General features: G+C 43.2%; 1 protein-coding gene across 4 annotated transcripts in view; it reads left to right on the forward strand.

Moving 5' to 3' along the window:
• cstpp1 (centriolar satellite-associated tubulin polyglutamylase complex regulator 1) overlaps positions 1-27,728 on the forward strand; it is a 368,165-nt gene extending 340,437 nt beyond the window's left edge. For all 4 annotated transcript variants that reach the window (XM_043705470.2, XM_087996319.1, XM_043705472.2 and 1 more), the window contains 2 exons: positions 17,535-17,598; positions 26,236-27,728. In XM_043705470.2, coding sequence (XP_043561405.2) covers positions 17,535-17,598; positions 26,236-26,389 — 218 coding nt within the window. In that variant the 3' untranslated portion in view covers positions 26,390-27,728. The remainder of the gene's footprint in view (positions 1-17,534; positions 17,599-26,235) is intronic.
• The last annotated feature ends 269 nt before the right edge of the window (positions 27,729-27,997 follow it).

Here is a 27,997-nt window from a genome sequence, read left to right on the forward strand (position 1 = left end):
CCACCCTGCTTTCAAGCTCTTCAGTGGGACCCCTGCCTTAAAAAAAATATTTCCCATGATTGCAAACTCTCTCATCTGAAAATCCTATTTCAAAATGTCAGTCTATTAGCCAACACCCTGCCCTTTGTAAGGATAGTTTGACAATAAATGTGTCAACTGCATTCTTCTGCTGAACTAAATACTGTCATTTTTCAGTCTGTCAAAATTGTCTGATGAATTCCCACCTGCAAGAGACATCTGGGTTGTTATGGAAACAGTTTCAACAAGATTAAAGAAAAAGCTCTAGATGATAGACATATTACAACTTGGTGTAACTATTTACAGGGTATTGGGTATAGGATATAACCAAATACATGTTTTGAGCAGAAAAATAGACAGACCATTTAAAAACAGAAAATGTAGGACAATGAATGTTGTTTCTAGTCATTCAGTTGCAAAGGATGCTTTCATAATTTGTATTGAATTGAATTGAATTGAATATATTGTCACATGTACCGAGGTACAGTGAAAAGCTTTGCCTTGTGAGCAATACAGGCAGATCACATAGTTAAGTAGCATAGATATGTAAATAATAGTCAAACAGCAGGCAAAAACAAAAAACACAGGTACAGGTGAATGCTAAAGCTTATGTGTCCATTCAGTAGGGTAGAAACTGTTTTGACACCGGCTGGTGCATGTGTTCAGGCTTCTGTACCTTCTTCCCGATGGTAGAGTTGAAACTTTATTGCTGGAACAGCACAGCAGGTCAGGCAGCATCCAGGGAACAGGAGATTCGACGTTTCGGGCACAGGCCCTTCTTCAGGCCTGTGCCCTGGATGCTGCCCTGGATGCAGGCCATTCCTGAAGAAGGGCCTGTGCCCGAAACGTCGAATCTCCTGTTCCCTGGATGCTGCCTGACCTGCTGTGCTGTTCCAGCAATGAAGTTTCAACTTTGATCTCCAGCATCTGCAGACCTCACTTTCTCCTCCCGATGGTAGAGGTTGTAGAAAAGCATTGCCAGGGTGGGATAGATCTATGAGAATACTGGCGGCCTTTCCTTGACAGCGGGTCTGGTAGATGAATTCTATAGATGGTTGGTTGGCCTTTGTGATTGTCCAGGGCTGAGTTCACCACTCTCTGTAACCATCTCTGATCTTGAGTGGTATAGTTGCCATACCAAGTAGTGATACATCCAGACAGAATGCTCTCGATGGTGCACCTATAAGCTGAAGAGCTGGACGAGTAGAGTAGTGTTCTCAGGTTTGCTACAGTGCCATGAGATAGCGAGGTGAGGAACAGGCAGTGAGTGCAGCTTAACATGTAGCTGCCCAGTTGGTGCAGGAGGGAGACCTTCAGAAATTTAGACCATTGGGATACCTTCTGGGGAAGGGTGGGACCTGTACATGAAGGACGGGTTGCACCTGAACTGGACGGGCACTAATGTCCTGGGTGGGAGATTTGCTCGTTTGGTTCGGGAGGGTTTAAACTAGTTTGGCAGGAGTGTGGGAACCAGACCTACATATCTGAGAGGGGGTAGTTAGATATGGGGCAGTGACAGGATGTAGTGAATCTACCGGGAAGGTTTCTCACGTGATGAAACAAAGCGTTCGGTTAAAGTGTGTCTGCTTTAACGTAAGGAGTGTCAGAAATAAGAGTGATGTACTTAGAGCATGGATCAGTACTTGGAGCTATGATGGTGTGGCCATAACAGAGACATGGGTTTCACAGGGGCAGGAATGGTTGCTAGATGTTCCAGGGTTCAGAATGTTTAAGAAGAACGGACCAAAGGGTCTGTTTCCATGCTGTACATCTCTATGACTCGAGGACTGTAAGAGGAGGGGGTGTAGCATTGCTAATCAGACAGTGCATCACAGCGACAGAAATGAAGGTTGTTGAGGAAGGCTTGTCTACTGAGTCATAATGGGTGGACGTTAGGAACAGCAAGGGAGCAGTCACCTCATTGGGGTATTTCTACAGACCTAATCACAGTATGGAGATTGAAGAACTAATAAGCCTGCAGATTTTGGAAAAATGCAGATGTAGCAGGGTTGTTGTTATGGGTGACTTCAATTTTCCCAATATTGACTGGAACCTCCTTAGTGCAGATGGTTTGAATGGAGCCATTTTTGTCACATGTGATCAGGAGGGTTTCCTTACTCAGTATGTAGACAGGCCAATGAGCAGAGAGGCCATTTTGGATTTAGTACTCGACAATGAGCCAGGACAGGTGTCAGATCCCGCGGTGGGAGAACACTTTTGTGACAGTGATCACGAATGCCTCACATTTACCATCGCCTTGGAGAAGGAAAGGAGCAGTTACCAAGGGAAGATATTTAATTGGGGAAAAGGAGTTGGGAGTACAGATTGGGAACGGCAGAATATGTGGAGACTGTTTAAGGAGCCGTTGTTGCGAGTGATGCACAAATTTGTTCCTCTGAGACAGGCAAGAAGGGGTAAGATTAAGGAGTTTTGGATGACGAGAACATAGGATCTTCTCGTCAAAAGGAAGAAGGAAGCTTTCGTCAGGTAGAGGAAGCAAGGATCTAGCACAGGTTTAGAGGATTACAGGCTTACTAGAAGGGAGCTCAGAAATGGAATGAGGAGAGCCAGGAGGGGGCATGAAAACGGCTTGGCAGGAAGGATTAGGGAGAAGCCAAAGGTATTTTACTCATAAGTGAGGAATAAGAGAATGATCAGGGACAAGGTGAGATGGGTCAGGGATAGCGTAGGGAACTTGTGCGTGGAGTCTGAGCAGATAGGGAAAACCCTAAGTGAGTTTTTTGCTTCGGTTTTCACTCAGGAAAGGGACCTTGTTGTAAATGAGAACTTTAAGGAGCTGGGAAACAGGCTTGAACAGATCAAGATTGATGAAGTTGATGTGCTGGAAATTTTGGCAAACATTAAGACTGATAAGTCCCCAGGAACAGACCAGATTTATCCTAGGCTGCTCCGGGAAGTGAGAAAGGGGGTTGCTAAGCCGCTAGCGAAGATCTTTGCTTCCTCATTCTCCACAGGAGCCGTACCAGAGGATTAGAGGGAGGTGAATGTTGTTCCTCTTTCCAAGGAGAGTAATAGGGAAATTCCTAGCAATTACATACCAAGCAGTCTTACATCTGTGGTCAGTAAAGTTTTGGAGAGAATCCTGAGGGATAGGATTTATGACTATTTGGAAAAACATAGAGTAATTAAAGGCAGTCAGCATGGCTTTGTGAGTGGCAGATCATGCCTCACAAATCTTATTGAGTTCTTTGAGGAGGTGACGAGACAGGTCAACAAAGGTCAAACAGTGGATGTGGTGTATATGGACTTCAGCAAGTCATTTGAAAACGTTCCCCATGGTAGACTCATTCATAAAGACGGGAGATATACGATACGAGGAGATTTGGCTATCTGGATTCAGAATTGGTTGACTGTCAGAAGGCAAAGTGGTGTAGATGGAAAGTATTCTCTCTGGAGGTCAGTGTTGAGTGGTGTCCTCTGTTCTTGGGCCTCTGCTCTTTGTAGTTTTTATAAATGACATGGATGAGGAGGTTGAGGGGCGGGTTAGTAAATTTGCTGATGTCACAAAGGTTGGAGGTGCCTTGGATAGTATTGAGGGCTATTGCAGGCTGCAGTGCAACATAGACAGGATGCAGAGCTGGGCTGAGAAATGGTAGATGGAGTTCAACCTGGATAAATGCGAAGTGTTGCATTTTGGAAGATCGAACTTGAATGCTGAATATAGGATTAAAGATAGGACTGTTGGCATTGTGGAGGAACAGAGGGATCTTGATGTTCAAGTGCATAGATCCCAAGTGGATGGGATTGTTGAAAGCATGTGCTGTTTTGGCTTTCAATAACAGGGGGATCGAGTTTAAGAGCCACAAGGTTTTGCTGCAGCTTTACAAGTCCCTGGTGAGACCACACTTGGAATATTATTGCCCTATTATAGGAAAGGCTTTGGAGAGAGCACAAAAAAAGTTTACCAGGATGCTGCCTGGACTGGAGGGCTTGTCTTATGAAGAGAGCTGGACTAAGCTCGGATCTTTCTGTCTGGAAAGAAGGAAGAGAGGTGACCTGATTGAGGTATAAAAGGTAATGCGAGGCTTGGATAGAGTCAATAGCCAGAGACCTTTCCCGAGGGCGGAATTGACTGGCATGAGGGGGTCATCGTTTTACGATATTAGGAGGAAGGTATAGAGGGGATGTCAGAGGTAGGTTCTTTATGCAGAGTTGTGAATGCATGGAATGCGTTGCCAGCTGTGCTGGTGGAAGCAGAGACATTAGGGACATTTAACCGACTGCTGGACATTAACATGGATAGCAGTGAATTGAGGGGAGCGTAGGTTAGGTTATTTTATTTTAGATTAGGAATAATCCTTGGCACAATATTGTGGGCCGAAGGACCTGTTCTGTGCTATACCTCTCTATGTTCTGTGTTCTATAAACGTTGGGAAGAGTATTCTCCGTCATGCCAAATTTCCTCAGCTGCCTGTGGAAGAAGAGACATTGTTGGGCCTTTGTAACCATGAAGGGTCCAAGAAAGCTTGTTGTTGATGACCACTCCCACTTATTAACACTCTCCACTCGTTCCACCATTCAATGGCTTACTATCCACATAGTTTAAAAGCTGCCCATCAGGGGCAGAAATTAAACTTAATAGAGGAGCATCATTGTGATATGGCCATAAACAATGATTTAGTGTATAACATGCTACATTCCTCAATTTAAAAAGCCTGTTAAAGATTGTCATTTACTAATTCAAGATTGAAACCAATTCATTTTGACTTTTACTTTGATTCTTTCTTGAAATATTGACATCATTGAGCAGGCCAGCATTACTGCCCTTGAGCTGGATGGAAGGGGAAGTTAAAAGACAGTGGGTCTGGATTTATTCTTCTCTTTTCTTTTATTTTCTGTTTTTCTCTCCTCTTCTTTTTTTCCTTTTCCCCCACAGTACCGCCGATCAGCGGTCATGCTTATTTTTCCCCAGCACCCATGTGGGTCTGGATTTAATAAAGAGAAAACCAGGTAAAGACTGCAGATTTCAATCCCTAAACCAACATTAATGAATCAGGCAACAATTGATGATTGTTATCACTGCAGAGTCTGATTGATTGATTGATTGATTGATTGTTGTCACATGTATCGAGATACGGTGAAAAGTCTTGTGTACCGCACAGGCAGATTGTACCATACAAAGTGCATCAGGGCAGCAGAACAGAGTGCAGAATAGTGTTGCAACCACAAAGAAGGTGCACAGAGAGAGAGAGAGAGTGTGAGAGTGAGAGTGAGAGTGCAGAATTAACGTTTGAGAGGTCCATTCAAAAGTCTGATAACAGTGGGGAAGAAGCTGTTCTTGAATCTATTCAAATCTTTGTAACTTCAGCCTGATAGAATAGGATTGAAGACAGTATAATCAAGGTAGGAAGGGCCTTTGATTTTCCAGATTTTTGTAATTGAATTTCATTTCCATGAACTATACTGGTGGCCAGAACATTAATCTGGACCTCTGGATTACCATTGCGGTGACACTGTCATTTCCATCTTGTAGTTGCCATTGTTAGAAATCAAACAGATGGAAACTCAATCTTGCATAAAGATGATGTTGCCTTGAAAGCATATAATTAGGTGGCTTGGAAACAAGAGTTGTGAAGAGTACTGATCACAGTGGAGTTGTTTATGGCTGTCACCTTTTAGAAATTTGAAATTACAATTGTATCATAGAATTTTTTTAAAAATTCATTCACGAATGAAGGTGCTGCTGGTTGGGCCAGCATTTATTGCCCATCCCTAATTGCCCAGACAGTAATTAAGAGTCAGCTACATTGCTGTGGGTCTGGAGTCACTGTAGGCCAGACCAGTAAGGCTGGTAGTTTCCTGCCTTAAAGGGCATTAGTTAACCAGATAGGTATTTTTGACAAGCAACAATGGATTCATGGTCATCATTAGATTCTTAAGTCCGGATTTTTATTGAATTCAAATTTCACCATCTGTCATGGTGTAATTTGAATCCAGAATATTACCTGAGCTTCTGGATTAACAGTCCAGTGTTAGAATCACTAGGCCATTGCCACCCCAAATAATACATGTTAAAGGACAAAAATGTAGTTTTTGAGACTTTGTGGTTAAAAGACTATGGGCCCAAAATTGGACATTCTAACTTGTGACTCGGCTAGAGAAATCAGGCCTGACAGAAAATTGGCTAAACTAAATTAAATAGCAGCCAACAGTTTCTGGGCTAAGAGAACAGTGGAAACCAAGATCAACGAGGTGACAAAATTTCAGCCAGAGGGTTGTGTATTGGAGAGGTATCTATTAGACATTCTGGCATTTTGACTGCCTGAGTATGTGCACTTTACATCTTCCACATGGCAATGGTGAAGAGTGTTGGTGTGATCCCACTGGATGATTTGATCCCAGCTCATGACCCCATTGGCCAAAGGCCACAGAACATTCTGGAAGGTCTGAGAGAAGAACACGCGTCTGGAAGCCACCTCCTCAGTGAAGAGTCAGTGAAGACTCAACAAAGATCAGTGTAAGACTTGTTGAAATCTCACAGGGATGACTTGCTGCAAGACATCCTGGCAGAAGACCAGGCAACAACTCAAGAAGACCCAGGAGAAGATCCGCCCTGAGCTGCAAGATCCACCTTGACAGAAGAGAGCCATCCCTTTGTCAGAGACAAAGGCGATTCCAACAGCCCAGCTCAAACATATGGATCAGTATAGGTAATATCCTTTCTCAGATGGATAGATCTAAATAAACAGTAAATATTGTGGGAATTTGGAAAATGCTCACATCGTGCTTTTAATAAGTAAGCGCAAACCAAATTCTGTGTCCCTTTGTCTGCCTCACTGAAAAGAGCAGTTGGGTAAAGTGTTTTATGCTTAAAATGGTTGAAGTGCCCAAGGCATGACAACAACCATAAGTGTTGAAATACTTTATACCAACACCACTTGGTTCCTACAGAGACTGCATTTGTTTTTGAAATCTGGATTTTGGATACTGAATCTGGTAACATAGTGACATCATTGGCAAGGTAATGATATCATAGTGACATCATTGCAACATAATTCTTGCACCTGACTTCTACAATAATATAAAGGAGGCCAATGCATTTAAAATAAAAATGATAACAATAAACGCATGTAGTAGTACCTTTTTGATGTTATGGATAGTCTTTTGACTATGCGATTGATTAAAAGTTATTTTGATTTCCAGTTCATATATTTTTCAAATAAGGATACTGGAATATTGAATTTAACAACCAGAATGAAGATCTAACAGAAAAACCATGAGCAAGTGTGCACTGCAAAACTGTTGTTCAATATTTAAAACTTACTGTGTTTCATAATTTCAAACAAACTGTGCTTGCTGAATATCAGCTGCATCTTCTCCTTTCAAGTTCCTCTCCAAACCACATACCACCCTGACGTGGATCAAAATGACTGCAGTTTCTTCATTACTGAACATCAAGCCCTCAACCAATACATGGTTTTATTTTAAAATGGAAGTGACATGGAGAAACATTCACTACCCAATTAATAGTGGATGTGGGAAGGGGGCAGGACATAGTCATAGAGTCCTACAGCACAGAGACACGCTCTTTGGCCCAAACTGGTCAATGCCGACCAAATTATCCACCTGTGCTAACCCCATTTCCCTGCACTTGGCCCATATCCTTCTAATCCTTTCTTATCCATGTATTTGTCCAAATGCCTTTTAAATGTTGTTAATGTACCCGCCTCAACAACTTCTGCCGGCAGCTCATTCCATATGCGTACCATTCTTTCCCCTCGAACCTTAAACTGATGCTGTCTAGTCCTCAAGTCCCAAACCCTGGGAAAAAGACTGAGTGCATTCACCCCATCCATGCCTCTCATGATCTTATACACCTCTGTAAGGTCCCCCTCAGTCTCCAAAGCTCAAAAGAAAAGATTCCGAGCTTGTCCACCCTCTCCCAATAACTCAACCTTTGAGTCCAGACAACATCCTTGTAAATTTCTTCTGCACTGATTCCAATTTAATGACATCCTTCCCATAGCAAGGTGACCAAAACTGAACACAATACTCCAAGTGCAGCCTCACTATCATCCTGTACAACTACAGTATAACTACCCAACTTCTTTGCTCAATGCCTTGACTGATGAAGACCAGTGTGCCAATAGCCTTCTTCATTGCCCTGTCTATCTGTGACTCCACTTTCAGAGAACCATACATGTGAACTCCAAGGCCTCTCTGTTCCACTACACTCCTTAAGGCCCTACCATTCGACCATGAAACTCCTACCTTGATTTCACTTTCCAAAATGTAAGACCTCACACTTATCTATTTTATACTCCATTTGCCATTCCTTGGCCCACATCCCCAACTGATCAAGGTTCTGCTGCAATTTCTGATAACCTTCCTCGCTGTCCACAATGCCACCTATTTTAGTGTCATCTGCCAACTTACTAATCATGCCTTGTACATTCTCATCCAAATCATTGATATAGATAACAAACAGCAACAGGCCCAGCACCAACCCCTGAGGCACTCCACTAGTCACAGGCCTCCAGTCCAACAAGCATCCTTCCACTATTATCCACTGCTTGCTACCATTAAGCCAGTTATGTATCCAATTTGCCAGCTCCCTCTGAATTCCATACGAACTAACCTTCCAGAGCAGCCTACCATGTGAAATCTTATCAAAAGCCTTACTGAAATCCATACAGACTATGTACATAGCCCTCCCCTCGTCAACCTTCCTGGTCACTTCATCAAAGAACTCTAACAAATTTGTGAGGCATGATCTCCCATGCACAAAGCGGTGCTGACTACTTCTAATCAAACCCGGCATGGGTGGCACAGTGGTTAGCACTGCTGCCTCACAGCGCCAGAGACCCGGGTTCAATTCCCGCCTCAGGCGACTGCCTGTGTGGAGTTTGCACGTTCTCCCCGTGTCTGCGTGGGCTTCCTCCGAATGCTTCAGTTTCCTTCCACAGTCCAAAGATGTGCAGGTCAGGTGAATTGGCTATGCTAAATTGCCCGTAGTGTTAAGTAAGGGGTACATGTAAGGGTATGGGTGGGTTGCGCTTCGGCGGGGCGGTGTGGACTTGTTGGGCCGAAGGGCCTGTTTCCACACTGTAAGTAATCTAATCTAATCTAAAACCCTGTCTTTCCAAATGCATGTATATCTTATCCCTCCAAATCATCTCAAGTAACTTATGTTATGAAGATGTGGGTGTACTGTACCTTTAAGAGAGTTAAAAGCAACAGAACTACCTGACAGCATCAAGTATTTAAAAAAAATATAATGTAACCTTTTGGTCCAGAAGTTAGTGTAGGTGGTTGCCTGGAGACAAAAACAGATTCGAATTAGGCCAATCAGTTTAAATTATACCCAAAAAAACCCCCAAATTCCATATCAAGTTTGAATTGAGTATGTTGACAATCTTAAAAGCCAATGACACAATCCGATGCTTTAGGTGTAAAACTAGGGCAAATTGAACAGTTGGGAGGAGAACTGCCAAGCCAACAACATCTGCAAACTGCCCAGAGAATAGCTCTCTTAAAGGTACCTTTATTGATCAGTAACCTATCGAACAGAAATCCCTAAGAAGCAGAAAACAAGATTCGACATCTGGCTCGTTTTTGAAAAGTTCAATTTTGGTAAATCTTAATCAGGGTTTTTTTATCAGACTAGTATTATAGAAGGGAAAGTAAAAGATAGGTTAGCGGAAGGAGTTGTAAATAGTTGTTAGTTAATTTAAGAAATAAAGTTGTTACTTTTACTTTAACTAATTCCCAGTCTATCAAAGTTTCACAGATTACAGCGCGGGATAAATCTTTTCTGTGTTGTTAGGTTAAATTAAGCAGGAGAGTTTACCCTGTGTCTCAACACTTACCCATCACAGATGTTAAGCTTCTGGTCTATTGTTCCCAGGTTTTCCTTCGCAGTCCTTCTTGAATAAGGGCACAACATTTGCTACCCTCCAGGACCTGGGAACTATAGACCATTAAGCCTAAAATCTGTAGCAGTTAAGTTACTTAAGAAGATTCAGAGAGGTAAGATATCCATGCATTTGGAAAGACAGGGTTTGATTGGAAGTAGTTAGCATGGCTTTGTGCATGGGAGATCATAGCGTGGGAGATATATCTGGTCAGGATCATGAGATTTATCCACCTTTTTACATTCTAATACGTCCAACACCTCTACTATGATATAGATTGTCTCAGAGATATGGCCACTAACCTCCCCAAGTCTTTGTGTCTTTCTACAAAGTAAATATAGAGAAATATTCATTGAGGACCTCACCCATCTCCTGTGGTTCTACACATACATGTCCATTTTGGTCCTTGAGGGGTCCTATTTACCTTCAGTTATTCTTTTTCCTTTAATATATTTAAAGAACCTTTTTGAATTCACCTGGTCTTCTCAGCCAAGACTATCTCTTGCCCCTTTTTCACCCTCCTGATTTCCTTCTTCAGTAAACTCCTGTAACCCCTATGTACCTCCAGAGATTCCCTTGATCCCAGCTGACTGTACTTGAGCCATACCTTTTTTCTGGTCAAAGCCTCAATATCTCTTGTCATCCAGGGTTCCTTATTCTTGCCAAACTTGTCCTTCACCCTCACAGGAACATATAGACCTTGAACTTTGGCTACCTTACTTTTAAAAGGCCTCCCACTTGCTGGAGGTCCCCTTGCCTGCAAACAAACCACTCCAATCAACCTCTGCAAGCTCCTGTTTAATTCCATCAAAATTCGCCTTGCCCCAATTTAGAACGTGAACCTGTGGATCAGTTTTCCCCCTCTCCAAAACTACCTTAAAGTTAATATAACGATGGTCAGTGGTCCCAAAGTGCTCCCCCGCTGTCACCTCAGTCACCTGACTTGCCTTATTTCTGAAGAGGAAGTTAGGTTTTGCCCCTTCCCGAGTATATACTGCTACGTACTACTTGAGGAAACTTTCCTGAACACAGTTAACAAATTCTACCCCACCTAAGCCTTTAATACTATGGCAGTCCCAGTCTATGTTAGGAAAATTTAAATTCCCAACTATGACAACCCTATTGCTCCTGTAAGTCTCCCCAGTTTCACTGCACATTTGTTCCTCTAATTCCCATTGACTATTTGGGAGCCGATAGTACAACCCCAATAGTATCACCATCCCCTTCTTATTTATTAGCTCCACCTACAAAGCCTCACTGGATGATGCTTCAGTCATTTCATCTCTGATTACTGCTGTGATACTTGCCTTAATCAAGAATGCAACTCCCCCTCACTTCTTTTCACCACCTCTGTCCCGCATCACATACCTATCCACGCCCTGAGCCATCGGCCTTGCCTGTCAGCCCTCTTGCATTGAAGTAAATGCAGTTTACTCCAACAGGCATTCCTTGCTTCCTGTCATGTTCCAGCCAGACCTCTTCTCTTTACTCTTTCTGATATCTCCTTTGAGCCTCACACTTGACTCCCTGTTGTTGAGGATCTCAATCTTCAGTAACCTCCTGTATCCCCTGTGTACCTGCCAATCTAGTTTAGAATGTAGAACATAGAAAAGTATAGCACAGATGTTGTGCTGAGGATTATTCCTAATCTAAAATAAAATAACCTAACCTACGCACCCCTCAATTCACTGCTGTCCATGTGCATGTCCAGCAGTCATTTAAATGTCCCTAATGACTCTGCTTCTTTATTTGGAAAAGGAGTTTGGACTTGTAATGGGTCACCTTTTCTTCCACGTACATTTAAAACAGCAGAAAGCTACTGTGTGGAGAGAGGGTTCCATCAGAAAACCATTGAACAGCTGCAGATCAAATAAACAGCCAAGGTAATAAGCAACTATGCCTTTAAATCAGGAGAAGCACATTCCCCTCCTCACCATTCCCAATCCTCATCAAATCTGCTTCAACTTCAACTTCACCTGCAAAACCTTCATGGAAATTTGACTACAAGAAACCTCACAGTTTGCTTAGAATCCTCAGCTTTCCAAGATCTTTATTTCAACTAAAGCGTCCACTCACCTAAGAAATTAGATACATGCCACCTAAAGAGACTGAGATAATCATAAATCAAAATTACATTATTTTACCTGCATCTGTATCTAATCTTTGAGCACATCATAATCATTCTGAAATGGATAAGTGAGACATTGAGTTTTAGATGTCCAGGGCAAGTGTGCAATTATAAATAGTCTGGCTTTGTTTTAAAAAGAGACTCACAAAAAACTGAAATTAATTAAGTGTGGCAATCTGTCTGAGGCTAAATAAACACACAATACTTGCATACGAGCATTGATTATGAGCAGGAAAAGTCCGTGAATTCTGTCCGTGGCACTTTTTAATGGGCACACCTTTGACCAGGGGAAAGTGAGGACTGCAGATGCCAGAGATCAGTGTTGAGGAGTGGGGTGTTGGAAAAGCACAACAGGTCAGGCAGCATCTGAGGAGCAGGAGAGCTTATGATCAAAACGTCAATTCTCCTGTTCCTTGGATGCTGCCTGACCGGCTTTTCCAATACCACACTCTTCAACACCTCTGACCAGGCCAAGCCACAGTGATGCAGACAGTGTTTTCAGACTCAGAACTTGGTGTGGCAATACTCCCATGCAACATGCTGCCAAAGCATGAGATCTCATTTCTTAGCAGGGTTTGAATATGTTGGCTGTCCCAATCTGTCTCCCCCAAGACTAACAGGAGACAGGGAGGAGTCCACCTAAGGAAATGGAGAAGGAAGAGACCTCAGAACTTATATGGTCACTTCTTTCCTACGCACCCTTCATAGTGCTCAGTGGGTCCATGACATTATTAGAGAGGGAGAGAGCGATATAGGGTAAAGTGCACATAACATCAGGGCAAGAGTGTACAGGGAAGACGATCAGAATTGGCCAGACCCTTCACCTGCCTGGAGGATGGAGGACAGGCACAGCCCTGCTCAACAGGATGTTGATGCAGAGTCTCAGGAGCTACATGTCAGGCCGAAGAACAGGCGTGGCACACACACTCAGGAGTCAGAGCTGCCTGCGGCAGTGCAGGATCATGAGAATGAAGGGGCCGGTCCATCTCGTGTATTCCACAAGGTTCAACGCTTCAAGTGCAGGAGCTACACCACTGAGAGAGTGATTACTCTCCATGAAGAACCGTATGCAACTTACTCAGAGGGGGTGCAGGAGCAACCCTCCCACCAGTGGCACAGAGAGGTAAAGGGTGGATGCCAGCTATGTCCCAGCTGATTGGTCCCCTTCCAGGATCAAGGGCATTTTCCAAGGGAAGGGTTTGCAGCAGGTAGTCCTGGAATCCACCTTTCATGGGGCTCCCTCATGATCCACCTCAGTGGCTCCTCCAGAAGTGGATCATCTGTAGAGTTAGGCCCTGTGACAGAGGCTGCTCTGGCAAAGGGGTACCTGTGCAACAGCCTTTGTAAGTAAGCTGTACCCTCGGCCCCATCATCCCCCTGGATGAGACCTTGTGGGGGGCACTTGTAAACCGTTTGCTTGCACTTCTTTCCCTGCCCCAGGGGGAGAATCTCATAGGGATGATCTTGAATGCAGGTTATTGCATCAGGAAAGTCTCTTTGTGGGTCAATTCTGAGACATTGCACTGGCCTAGAACCACTGCAACGCAGGATCCTGTTCAATTCCAGCATCTAAATTCCACTGGCTGCCCTAGTAAGATTTGAACTCTTACCCCCAGGGCATTTGCCTGGCCCTCTGGTTTACCAGACCAATGTCATTACTACTCTGCCATCACATCTTCTAGAATCAGCTCAGAGTGGCAAAGCAGGAATGACGTTCGGTGAGTCTGGCACCTTAGATCACTCAGTTATCCTGACAAATCGTCAATGAGCATTGATATCCAACTCAAGCTCCCCCCTCGTCTGGAACTTGTGTTGCATTTTCCTCTCTGCATGTCTCAGTATTTCAGATATTTTCTCTTTTTGAAAGTGTAATACTTTTAATTAATATTTTTTAATTAATAAAGCAAACTCTTGCTTAAAAAAACAAGCTCATTAAGTGGCTTTACTGGCTTAGTTCTTTTGGGAGAGTGTTTTAAAAACTTGAGGCTGGATATTGTGTGTCCCGCTGGTGTGTTTTCAGTGGTCACACAAAAGAGAGTGGCTGCCTCCAGCCAGCCCAAGCTTACCACCAGAATCTAGGGGAATGGGGCAGGTGCCAAGGCCACCCACTGTAACACCGAAATAATCAATGGTCAATGCTCAGAGGACAGTTGGTTTTTCATGCACCACATGTATCTGAGCTGCGAGAGTGGCTGGAAACTGGTGAAAGGTAAATACATTTGGAAGGTTACAGTGCCATCTAGTGATAGACCCGTGTAAATGCAAGGAGGCAAAACAAGTACCTTTTTCTTCAGGGGAACAAAATCATCTGACACTGTTTTCACTGATAATTATTTAAAGAATTGTTATGATGATGCTGCTCCTTTAACAATGTTAGGTTGTCCTTGGTTTTTGTTTTAGGAGGCCGTAAAGACGCAAGTTTTGAAATGTCTGGGTTAATCTACTTGGGGAAGCTTTTAAGGTTAAAAAAAACATTTGTACAATGAAAGGGGAGTTTGCCCGAAACGTCGATTTCGCTGCTCCTTGGATACTGCCTGAACTGCTGTGCTCTTCCAGTGCCATTAATCCAGAGTGGCCAGTTCTCCAGTCTGGTTTGCTTTGGTTTTAGCTGTTCAGAGAAAGCAGTCAGTCAGTTTTGAGGCTACTGGTCAAAGAAACAGCTCTATGGGAGAAGGTGTTCCATGCTGAACATCTCTGTCATCTCTCTCTCTCTCTTCTGTAGGACCCTGTGTTTGATTTTACCTTTTTTGTCAAAGGGTCTTTATGGGGATTGTTGCAAGTATTTGGAACAGCATCATTAAATTGGGATAATCTGTTGGGTTTTTGGATAGCTTAGGTTATTCTATTTTATGTTCTTTTTTGTTTGTGCTTCAGTCAGTAATAGAATCATAGAATCCCTACAGTGTGGAAACAGGCCCTTCAGCCCAGCATGTCCACACTGACCCTCCGAAGAGTAACCCACCCAGACCCATTCCCCTAGCCTATTACTCTACATTTCCCTTGACTAATGCCCCTAATCTACACATCCCTGCACGCTATCAGCAATTTAGCATGGCCAATTCACCTAACCTGCTCATCTTTGGATTGTGGAAGGAAACTGGAGCACCCAGAGGAAACTCACACAGATGCAGGGAGAATGTGCAAACTCCACACAGACAGACGCCTGAGGCTGGAATCAAACCCAGGTCCCTGGCGCTGTGAGGCTGCAGTGCTAACCACTGAGCCACTGTGTCACCCTTGCAAATAAATTCTATTTTGTTTAAAACTAAGTGGTTTGCCCAGCTGCATCACTCCTGGAGTATCCACGTTACACCTGCTTAAAACAATGAGCAAAGTTAGGGTCCAGGCTACTTTCTTGAAATGTTTTGAAGGGTGTCTGGCCTAGTCCATAACACCGTGCACACACCACCTGTGTACACGGGTATGAAATGAGCCATAGATCAGGGTAAGCTATGGTGCCCCGAACAGTAACGTCCATCATCCATTTATGAGTAAAGACACTTGGATGTCCATTCAATTATACCATCACTATCAGAGTCAAGATTAGAGTGGTGCTGGAAAAGCACAGCAGGTCAGGCAGCATCCGAGGAGCAGGAAAATCAACATTTTGGGCAGGAGCCCTTCTTCATTCCTGATGTAGGGCTCCTGCCTGAAACGTTGATTTTCCTGTTGCTGGGATGCTGCCTGACCTGCTATGCTTTTCCAGCACCACTCTAATCTTGACTCTAATCTCCAGCATCTGCAGTCCTCACTTTCGCCTATACTGTCACTATCTCAGGGGAGATGGACATGAGATGAAATCATCATTCGTCAAAATTATTTAATTTAAAACCATAAAATGAATTTATGTAAGTTATAATAACTACCCAATTTTATTTTAGTCTAGTACTTTGTGAAACCCTGGCTGAACTTTCCAATCACAGGATAGTTATTTTTTGCAATACAGACTGGCATTGTGCATCAGGACTCCGTGGAACAGTAGCAGTTTCTGAGGAAATTGTATAGGAAATTGAAGATTCTGATGGACATTTCTCCTGAGCCTCAAATCTTCTGAAAGTATCCATTTAAATCAGGGAATTTGGGTGTTCGACTTCAGTTAATGGTTACCCAGGCAATGTCAATCAATTAAAAATCTCATCCAGCTCCTGGGTAACTATCAAATTGATACCCAACTTATCATTTATTACTCCTACCCCCTCACCTCAACCACACATCCCCCCCAGACGTTGTACATCCTGTGATCTGACAACTTCCTTCAGATATGACTCCTCTCTGGAACCCAGCATCAGCCCTTCCCCAGGGACTGACTGGCCTCCCCTGCCAATCAAATGACACTCCCTTCTCTCCCCAGGACACAACACTAACTCACCTCCATACCTCTACTGCCAGACCTGATGCCTCAATACTCAGCTCCCCCACTACCCCCCCAATGACCTGATACCACCTAGGACCCAACAATCCCCCAGCTTCCTGCCGAGTTACATAGTCTGACTTGCTCTGTACACACAACCACTTACCCAGCACCTTTCTCACTTTGTGCCATGATACTCACTCACCTGTCAGCTTGGCATCCTATCCACTGGTAGGTACCTGGCACCCTACTTAACTGGCACCCTACTTGCCTGGTGTCCTGGACCTTACCCATCTGGCAGCATACCAGCCTGGCCCCCTTCCTGCCTTACACCCCAATCTCATATTTTCCTGATATATTTACTCTTTCACAGGAGCTATTGGACATTTAGATCATAGAAAATGACAACTACTGTCATGACAAAGAGGTCAAAGCTTGCTTTCCCCAACTATCCCTTATTATGTGGACACAGTTGGATTGAAAATGTGCATCACATCCTCAGAATTTCCTGTGAAAAAATAGGTTTGGAATGACAATCTGACCATGATTGCCACTCCTCAGAAAATCTGGCCCTGTATTTGGATTTAATTTTCTGTTGAAATGAGGACACTTGTCGTATGGGATAACATCTTCTGTGTAAAAACCGAGAGAACTGCGGATACTGTAAATCAGAACTAAAACAAGTTGCTGGAAAAGCTCAGCAAACTGGCAGCATCTGTGAAGAGAAATCAGAGTTAGTGTTTTGTGTCTGATGACCCTTTGTCAGAACTCAGCATCTTCAGAGTGACCTATAAACAAATTTTAGTCTGGAATATTGTTTTGAGATGGGTTTAGTTGAACCGTAATCCAAGAAATAATGGACTACACTCCGTGTGAAAAACTAGAATCACGCTTACCTTTAAAGCTCTATCTCCCTGAAATTGCATTTCAAGGTAATATTGTTGTCAGAAATAACTGTTCATTGGCATTTGCTAAAAATGCATTAATTTATTAGTGGTCTTAGCCAGCATTGGTTGTATCTGTAATTGCTCTGGAAAAGGTGATCCCTGAAGAAGGTGATAAATGTGAAGAAAATGTTTGGAATTTTGTCACAATTTTAATCAGTTCCTAACTTCAGATTTTTCTGAGACCTTTGTGTCTAATTTTGTTGTTGTTTTTGCAGGAATTCTTCCCAATAAGGCAGAACTTCTCATAGATTCAGACATGGACCGAGAGCTGGAGAAAGTGTATGTGAAAGAACAGTAAACACGTGATGATATGATAATTGTAGCTTTCTTGTCTGATTAACACTGATTTTCTTCTCACCTTGGAATGATTTTCCAAATGTTTGTTTGCACTTATATCAAGATCAGCTTTCCTTTTCCCTCAACTCCAGTATAAATCGAGTGATATATTTTCCATGCAAGTTGATCTCAGCTGAACTCGAAATATTTTCCAGTTTAGCTAATTATTTTGCATTGAGTGAATACTTGGCTAAACTACAGACTTGGACTTGGTGTTTGCACCTATGGGGATAATAAGTTTGTTTTCTGAAAAGTACACTTTAGCCACGGAATTTGCAAACGAACTTTGCATAATATTCAAGGACTCTGATCTAGTCATTCCCTATCTCTGTACCAAGTTTTGTTGAAACCAGGCTGTTTATAACTAATGCTTATAAACAGGGGAAAAAACTATATCTGCTTACTTTAGTGGTGGACGTAATTACAGGTTATGCTTATAATATGCATTTAATGTCAAGTATAGAATTTGAGGGATTTTATAAGATGTTCAGCCCTATGTTACATTATGGGGTTAGAGATTTACCAGATGGCTTTGTTCTTTTGAATCTTTGTAGTGCTTGCCCTAAACCTTAATGCATCCTTCAGCCCATAGCACCGAGCCTTGGAATGTGCCTATCGCGACAGCAAGTTGTGTGCTTCAACCTACAGGATGTAAAAACGGATGTATATCTTTTACCAATAACTGCTGTTTCTGCCCATACTATACATTACAGTTCTACTGTCTTCACTCTCAGCTTCCCAATGTTGCTGATGTTTTATACCCTATCAGTTTTAAAATTTGTATTTATTTCTATTTGTATTTCAATCAGTAATGTACCTTGACTCCAAGGATGCAAAACTGCCAAGTACATCAAGAAGTGATATATTTTTTAGCATTAAATGAAATAGCAGGTTCAAAATGTAGTGCTGTGCTCCACATTGACAAACTGTTGTTTACAAACATTGCTTGGCTTCAAGAGAAAGCAAGGTTCTGTGACTGCTGGAAATCAGAAATAATGATAAAGGAAAGTTTAGAAAAATTCAGCAGGTCAGGCAGCATCAGTGGAGAGAAAGCAGGAACCAGGTTCTGGTGTAAGGCCATCGACTTCAAGTGTTCATTCTGTTTCTTACCACCGATGCTGCCTGACCGGCTGAGTTTTTCCAGCTTTCTTTATTCTTATTGCTAGGTCTTCGCCTTGGACTTGGTGAATTGGAAGTTTTTCCCCTCAGAGTTAGAAAGGCATAAATTCAAGCCCAATCCAGGAACGTAATTACAAGTTGGCACGAGTGGCAAAGGGAGTGCCATATTGCATTGTTCAAGTGAAACCGAGAGCCAATTCACTCTCTGATGTGGGCAGGAATGATCTTCTGCACTATTCAAAAAGGAGCAAGGGGATTCTCTTGGTTGACTTCTCCATTCTCCATTTTGGAAACAGTGATCACAACTCCTTAAATTTTAAGATAGCAATGAACAAGGATTAGTCAGGACATTGTCATGGGCGGCACTGTGGCTCAGTGGTTAGCACTGCTGTCTCACAGCACCAAGGACTTGGGTTCAATTCCAGTCTCGGGTGACTGTCTGTGTGGAGTTTGTGTATTCTCCTCGTGTCTGCGTGGGTTTTCTCGGGGTGCTCCAGTTTCCTCCCACAATCCAAAGGTGAGCAGGTTAGGTGAATTGGCCATGCTAAATTGCCCGTAGTGTTCAGGGATGTAGAACATAGAAAAGTACAGCACAGAACCGGCCCTTTGACCTATGATGTTGTGCCGAGGGTTAATCCTAATGTAAAGTAAAATAACCCTACCCACGCACCCTTCAATTCACTGCTGTCCATGTGCATGTCCATCAGGCGCTTAAATGTCCCTAATGACTCTGCTTCTACCACCACCGCTGGCAATGCAATCCATACATTTACAACTCTCTGTGTAACAAACCTACCTCTGACGTCTCCTCTATATCTTCCTCCTAATATCTTAAAACTATAAACCCTCGTGCCAGTCAATCCTGCCCTGGGGAAAAGTCTCTAGCTATTGACTCTATCCATGCCTCTTATTACCTTGTGCACCTCGATCAGGTCACCTCTCTTCCTCCTTCTCTCCAGAGAAAAAAGTCCAAGCTACGTCAACCTCTCTTCATAAGACAAGCCTTTCAGTCCAGACAGCATCCTGGTAAACCTTCTTTGCACCCTCTCCGAAGCCACTGTATCTTTCCTATAGTAGGGCAACCGGAACTGGACACAATATTCCAAGTGTGGCCTCACCAGGGACTTATAGAGCTATAACAAAACCTCACAGTTCTTAAACTTGATCCCCCTGTAAATGAAAGCCAAAACACCATATGCTTTCTTAACAACCCTATCCACTTGGGTTGCAACTTTGAGGGATCTATGTACTTGAACACCAAGATCCCTCTTTAATCCTATATTCAGCATTCAAGTTCGACCTTCCAAAATGCATCACTTCGCATTTATCCAGTTTGAACTCCATCTGCCATTTTTTAGCCCAGCTCTGCATCCTGTCTATGTCGTGCTGCAGCCTGCAATACCTCTTAATACTATCAACAGCACCTTCAACCTTTGTGTCATCTGCAAATTTACTAACCCACCCCTCAATCTCCTCATCCAAGTCATTTATAAAAACTACAGAGAACAGAGGCCCAAGAACAGAGCCCTGCGGGCCACCACTCAACACTGACCTCCAGGCAGAATACTTTCCATCCACAACCATTCTCTGCTTTCTGTCAGCCAACAGAACCCGGGTTGCCAAACCTCCTTGTATCCCATATCTCCTGACTTTATGAATAAGCCTACCATGGGGAACCTTATCAAATGCCTTGCTGAAGTCCATATACACCACATCTATTGCTTGACCTTCATTGACCTGTCTTGTCACTTCCTTGAGGAACTCAATAAGATTAGTTAGGCACAACCTGCCCCTCACTAAGCCATGCTGAACTGCCTTTAATCACGCTATGCTTTCCAAACAGCCATAAATCATATCCCTCAGAATTCTTTCCAAAACCTTGCTGACCACAGACGTAAGACTGATTGGTCTGTAATTGCCAGGGATTTCCCTATTACCTTTCTTGAAAAGAGGAACAACATTGGCCTCCTTCCAATTCTCTGGTATGACTCCTGTGGAGAGTGAGGAAGCAAAAATCTTCACCAGCAGCTTAGCAACCTCCTTTCTCACTTCCCGGAGCAACCTAGGATAGATCTGGTCTGGCCCTGGAAACCTATCAATCTTAATGTTCGCCAAAATTTCCAGCACATCAATTTCATCAATCTTGATCTGTTCAATCAATATCCCAGCCCCTCAAAGTTCTCATTCACAACAAGGTCCCTTTCCTTAATGAAAACCAAAGCAAAGAACTCATTTAGGCCTTCTCCCATCTGCTCAGACTCCATGCACAAGTTCCCTATGCTATCCCTGATCGGCCCAACCTTCTCTCTGATCATTCTCTTATTCCTCATGTATGAGTAAAATGCCTTTGGGTTCTCCCTAATCCTTCCTGCCAAACCGTTCACATGACCCCTCCTGGCTCTCCTCAGTCCATTTCTGAGCTCCTTTCTAGCAAGCCTGTAATCCTGTAAAAATGTGCTGAATCCTTGCTACCTCCACCTCACATAAGCTGCCTTCTTCCTTTTGACGAGAAGCTCCTCTGTCCTCGTCATCCATGGCTCCTTAATCTTACCCCTTCTTGCCTGTCTCAGAGGAACAAATTGCAACAACTACTCCTTAAACAGTCTTCACATGTCTGTTGTGCCCTTTCTATGGAACAATTGCTCCCAGTCTGTACTTCCCAACTCCTGTCTGATAGCGTCATAATTTCCTTTTCCCCAATTAAATATCTTCCCTTGGTAACTGCTCCTTTCCCTCTCCAAGGCAATGGTAAATGTGAGGCAGTTGTGGTCACTGTCACCAAAATGTTTCCCACCGCGAGATTTGACACCTGTGCTGGGTCATTGCTGAGCACCAAATCCAAAATGGCCTCCCCCCTCATCCGTTTGTCAACATACTGAGTAAGGGAACCCTCCTGAACACACCTAATAAAAACAGCTCCATCCAAACCATCTGCACTAAGGAGGTTCCAGTCGTTATTGGGAAATTTGAAGTCACCCATAACAACAACCCTGCTACATCTGCATTTTCCAGAATCTGCCGGCTTATCAGTTCTTCAATCTCTCGACTAGTCTGTAGAAAACCCCCAATGAGGTGGCTGTTCCCTTGCTGTTCCTAACTTCCACCCATACTGACTCAGTAGACAAACCTTCCTCAACAACCTTCGTTCCTGTAGCTGTGATGCACTCTCTGATTAGCAATGTGACATCCCCTTCTCTTTTTCCACCCTCCCTGTTCTTTTTAAATGTTCTAAACACTGGAACATCTAGCAACCATTCCTACGTCTGTGAAACCCACATCTCCACATCTCCATTATGGCCGCAACATCATAGTTCCAAGTACTGATCCATGTCTAAGTTCATCACTCTTATTTCAGACACTCCTTGCGTTAAAGCAGACACACTAACCGATCCCTTTGTTTCATCCCGTGAGAAACCTTCCCAATAGATTCACTGCATCCTGTCACTGCCCCATCTACAATTGTCCCCCTCTCAGATGTGTAGCTCTGATTCCCACCCCTTTGCCAAACTAGTTTAAACCCTCCTGATACACACAAGCAAATCTCTCACCCAGGACATTTGTGCCCCTCCAGTTCAAGTGCAACCCGTCCAGCTTCCCCAGAAGATATCCCAATGGTCTAGATATCTGAAGCCCTCCCTCCTGCACCTGCCTCGCAGCCACGTGTTAAGCTGCATTCGCTGACTGTTCCTCATCTCACTATCTCGTGGCACCGGTAGCAAACCTGAGAGCACTACTCTACTCGTCCTGCTCTTCAGCTTCCAACCTAGCTCACTGTAGTCACTTTTCAGATCTCAATCTCTTTCCTGGCTATGTCGTTGGTGCCAGTATGTAACATGATTTCTGGCTGCTCACCCTTCCTCTTCAGAATCCTGTAAACCCAATCGGCGACATCCCAGACCCTGGCACCAGGGAGGCAACATACCTTCAGGGAGTCCCGTTCCTGACCACAAACTCTCCTGTCAATCCGTTTAACTATTGAGTCCCCTACCACTAGCGCTTTTCTATTCTCCCCCCTTCCCTTCTGAGCCACAGTGCCAGACTCAGTGCCAGAGACCTGACAACTGTAGGCCGTCCCCACCAGCAGTATCCAAAATGGTATATTTATTAATGAGAGGAACAGCCACAGGGGATCCCTGCCCTATCTGTTTGTTCCTTTTCCTCCCCCTGACAGTAACCCAGCTGTCCTTATCCTGTGTCTGAGGAGTGACCACTTCCCTGTACATCCTCTCAATTTCTCCCTCAGCTTCCCGGAGTTCATCCAGTTCATCCAGCTCCAGCTCCAGGTTAGGTGTGTTAATCAGGGGAAATGTAGAGTAATAGGGTAGGGGAATGGGTCTGGGTGGGATACTCTTCAGATGGTCAGTGTGGACTTGTTGGGCCGAAGGGCCTGTTTCCGCACTGTCAGGCTTCTATGATTCTTGTGGCAAGGTACTAATTTGGGGGAGGGCAAATTATGTCAGTATTAGGCAAGAGCTCGGGAGAGTTAGTTGGAGCAGCTGTCATCAGGCAAGGCCACATTTAACATGTGGGAATTGTGTAAAGATCTACTGATGAGAGTTCAGGACTGGCATGTCCCAGTAAGGAGGAAGGACAAGGATGGCACGGTAAGGCACCCTTGGATAATGAGGGAGGATATGAAAAGGAAAAAAATAATCATATAGAGTCATACAGATGTACAGCATGGAAACAGACCCTTTGGTCCAACCTGTCCATGCCGACCAGGTATCCCAACCCAATCTAGTCCCACCTGCCAGCACCCAGCCCATATCCCTCCAAACCCTTCCTATTCATATACCCATCCAAATGCCTCTTAAATGTTGCAATTGTACCAGCCTCCACCACTTCCTCTGGCAGCTCATTCCATACACGTACCACCCTCTGTGTGAAAAAGTTACCCCTTAGATCTCTTTTATATCTTTCCTCTCTCATCCTAAACCTCTGCCCTCTAGTTCTGGACTCCCTGACCCCAGGGAAAAGACTTTGTCTATTTACTCTATCCATGCCCCTCATAATTTTGTAACATCAGACAAGGCCTGTGGGGAATATAAATAAAGAAGGGAATTAGGAGAATAAGGAGGGACCATGAAATAACCATGGCAAGTAGGGCTAAAGAGAGACCCAAGGCATGCCATAGATACATTAAAAACAAAAGGCTAACTAGGGAGAGGATAGGACTACTCAAATATAAAGATAGGAACTTGTGCCTGGAGGCAGAGGATGGGTGAGATTCTAAATGAGTACTTTGCGTCGGTATTCACCCAGGTGAAGGACACGGAGAGTAGTGAGATTTCTGCAGAGCATGCTAATATGCTGGGCATTTTGAGATCAAGGAAGAAGTGTTGTTGGATCTGTTGAAGAGCATTAAGGTTGATAAGTCCTCAGGGCCCGATGGTATCTATCCAAGGTTATTGAGAGAGGGAAGAGAGGAGATTGCTGGGGCCTTGACCAAGATCTTTCTATCCCCACCAGCCACTAGAAGGGTCCCAGAGGACTGACTGATAGCTAATGTTATTCCTCTGTTCGAGAAGGGAAATAAGGATGATCCAGGAAATTACAGACCGGTGTGTGTGTCTCTTCAGTAGCTGGGAAGTTATTGGAGAGAATTCTTAAGGATAGGATTTGCACACATTTGAAAAAGCATGGCCTAATTAGGAACGGTCAACAAGGCTTTGTGTAGGGCAGGTCATTTCTTACTAACTTGTTTGAATTTTTTGAGGAGGTGATCGATGAGGGGAGAGCAGTGTAAGTTTTCGACGTAGATCGTAGTAACGTTTTCGACAAGCTCCCTCATGGTAGGCTTAGCAGAAGATTAAGATGTGTGGGATTCACGGTAGCTTAGCCGCTTGGATTCAGAATTGGCTTGACCATAGAAGGAAAAGGGTATTGGTGGAAGAGTGTTTTTCAGGCTAGAGGCCAGTGACTAGTGTATTCTGCAGGAGTCGTACTGCGACCTCTGCTGTTTGTGATTTATATAAATGACTCAGATTAAAACATAATGTTAGTATATTTACAGGTGACACAAAGATCAGTGGCATTGTGGATAGTGTAGGAGGTTGTCAAAGATACATCAGGATATAGATCAGTTGCAGATTTGGACCGAGAAATGGCAGGTGGAGTTTAATCCGGGTATGTGTGAGGTGCTACACTTTGGGAGATCAAATGTTAAGGAAAAATATACAGTTAATGGCAGGATCCTGAACAGCATTGATGTACAGAGGGAACTTGGGGTTCATATCCAACGCTCCCTGAAAGTGGCCACACAAGTAGATGGGGTGGTAAAGAAGGCATATGGCATGCTTGCCTTTATCAATTGAGGAATTGAGTACAAGTGTCAGGATGTCATATTGCAGCCTTATAAGACTTTGGTTAGGCCACACTTACAGTATTACAGTATTACAGTTGAATTCTGGTCACCTCATTCCAGGAAGGAGGTGGAGGTTTTGGAGAGGGTGCAGAAGAGGTTTATCAGGATGCTGCCTAGTTTAAAGGATATGAGCTATTAGGAGAAACTAGAAAAACTCGGGCTGTTTTCTCTGGAGTGATGGAGGCTGAGGGGAAACTTGATAGAAGTCTATAAAATTAAGAGTTCACAGATAGGGTTGACAGTCAGAATCTTTTTATCCAAAGCTAAAATGTCTAAAACTAGGGGACATGCATTTAAGGTGAGGGGGTAGTTTCAAAGGAGACATAAAGGGCAAGTTTTTTACACAGAGTTTGCGATGTACTGCCATGGGTGGTGAAGGCAAATACGATGGGACATTTAAGGGGCTTTTAGATAAATGCATGAATATGCAAAGGATGGAGGGATATGAGGAGAAAGTGAGGACTGCAGATGCTGGAGATCAGAGCTGAAAATGTGTTGCTGGAAAAGCGCAGCAGGTCAGGCAGCATCCAAGGAACAGGAGAATCGACGTTTCGGGCATAAGGCGTTCTTCAGGAGGGATATGAACCAAGGGCAGGCAGAAAGGATTTGTTAAATGTGGTGTCATGTTCAGCACAACATCGTGGACTGGAGGGCCCATTCCTGTGCTATACTGTTCCATGTTTGATGTTCTAAAAGTTGATAAAATGTGATGTAACATGGTTGCCTGTAATTCCCCATGCATTTAAGCCTATGAGAGAAATCTAAAGGTGATTGCAGGTTTTGCAGTGCTGATTGTCTTGTTAAATCTGCAACGGAACAGTGTGACATGCCTTATGCGTAGGTATTCAATTGCTGGATTAATAATTGCCTTAATTCACCACATTTTAATAATTTTCAATGAGAACAATTTGGTGATTTCATCTTACAATCAAAGTATGGAAATAAAACTTGTCAGACCCCACTCATGTAACTCTTCATGGTTCAACTTTATGCCCCATACCTGGGCTGGACAGGCAAGATACAGGGATCAGTAAAGATATTTTTCACAGGATATTTTATTGCAAATGTTTAATCTCTGTGTTTATGTCTGTTGGTAGGATTGAACACATGCTCAGTAATCAAACCTCCAATGCTCCTACACAGAAGGAACCAACCAAAAAAGTTAGTCATCGCAAGACTCTCACTCAGCGCAAGAAAGTGGACATTGAGAGTGATGGCTCAACTGAAGAAACTGATTCCTCTGAAAATTAACTCACCATCTCTGGTCGATATTAAGTCCTATGGTCAAAAGGTTATCTTTAGCCTTTCTCTTATTTGTTAAAATGTTTGAAGAGTTAGCGATGTTTGAGAAGATTTGTAGTTCAGGTTGATGATAAGTCTATAAGTTAGCTCGTTGAGCTTGAAGGTTTGTTTTCAGACGTTTCATCATCATACTAGATAACATCATCAGGGAGAGTTTCCAGTGAAGCACTGATGGTATGTCCCACCTCTTTATACCACCAGCTCTTCACAGAGACTTTCACTGATGATGTTACCTAGTATGATGACGAAATGTCTGAAATCAAGCCTTCAAACTCAGTGAGCTAACTTACAGACTTATGTTTGAAGAGTCTTTCAGAGTTGCCATCATTTCATCTCAATTAAGATCTTGTGTTGAACTCAAATTAAAGTATTAAGATGAAAATTATCTATTCTGCAGCTTGTAATAAACTGATTTAGAGTTTTCTCAACAGGGTTCCAATTGGGAGTACAACTGCATCACAGAAATTGCCCAGAAGAAAATACTGTTTAATGAATCCTTCAGGTTGGCTTGTTTGGGAAATTGGTCATGATAATTTAGTTGTGTGATAATGCAATTTGTAGTATTTATAAAAAAGGTGGCATTCATTAGGACAGGTGCAAGAATGCCACATTTCGCAGGGAGCATTTATACTGCAAGAGGAAAAGCTGCTGATTGGTTGGTAAATCAATTTTGATTGGTAAAGCATTGTCATAGAGAATGCGCAAGACAACTATTGCCTCCCACATTTTTTTTTAGGTTTTTGCTTTAGCTTCCAAGGGATTCATTTTCTCATGGAGTATAAACTGTTGCTCTCTTTGAAATGGGGGATTTCAGTGGCCACCGTGAGGAGTGCAAGATGAAAAGCATCACTGCACTGCCTTTTCTCAGCAGTACTCCAGTCATGGTATTTCTTGGCTGAATGTAAAACTCATATTCTAAATATATATGCTAATCACAATCTATCTCGAAACAGAACTCAATTCAAAATGCCTCTGAGTACAGTAATAATACAGATCGATTGGACACTGTCTTACAGTCAAGGTACATTGTTGAAATCTCAATAAATTCTACTACTGTACTAATACAGCCAGCCTGTCAGATGGTGCTATCATTGGTTTTGGCAGTGATACTCTCCACAGTTGAATAAATTGCATGTTAAAAAAAAGTTATCTGGTGAAATGTGTAAGGATCCCTGATTGCAAGCAGTAATTATCACCCACAGATGCCAAAAATTGAACAGGTAGTGTTTAAAAACTGGAACATGTATTATCTGATGTCTACATAAACAAACTAACTGTTTCGCAAGTCTTACATGGTTCAAGTTCAATTTTGAAAACAAAAAGGCAAATGTATCTTTAGTTAAGCTTATGCTGCTCACTGTTGTGCTCTTCGTCAAATGTTGTGAAGAGAGTGTGGAAATTTCACATGGGTCATGCCAGTTGGCTGGAGAAATAAATTGGTCCCAGTGTACCGGGCTTGAAAAAGTCTACAGAGAAACAGAGGGGCATTCCTGGGAAGGTTTTGGTACAATACAAACCAAGTACATGTCCCTAAATGGCAAAAGCTGCACCCACGCA

The sequence above is a fragment of the Chiloscyllium plagiosum genome, unplaced genomic scaffold (genome assembly GCF_037043375.1).
Source record: "Chiloscyllium plagiosum isolate Xiang-an unplaced genomic scaffold, Cpla_swu_hap1 HiC_scaffold_18, whole genome shotgun sequence".
NCBI classification, from domain to species: domain Eukaryota; kingdom Metazoa; phylum Chordata; class Chondrichthyes; order Orectolobiformes; family Hemiscylliidae; genus Chiloscyllium; species Chiloscyllium plagiosum.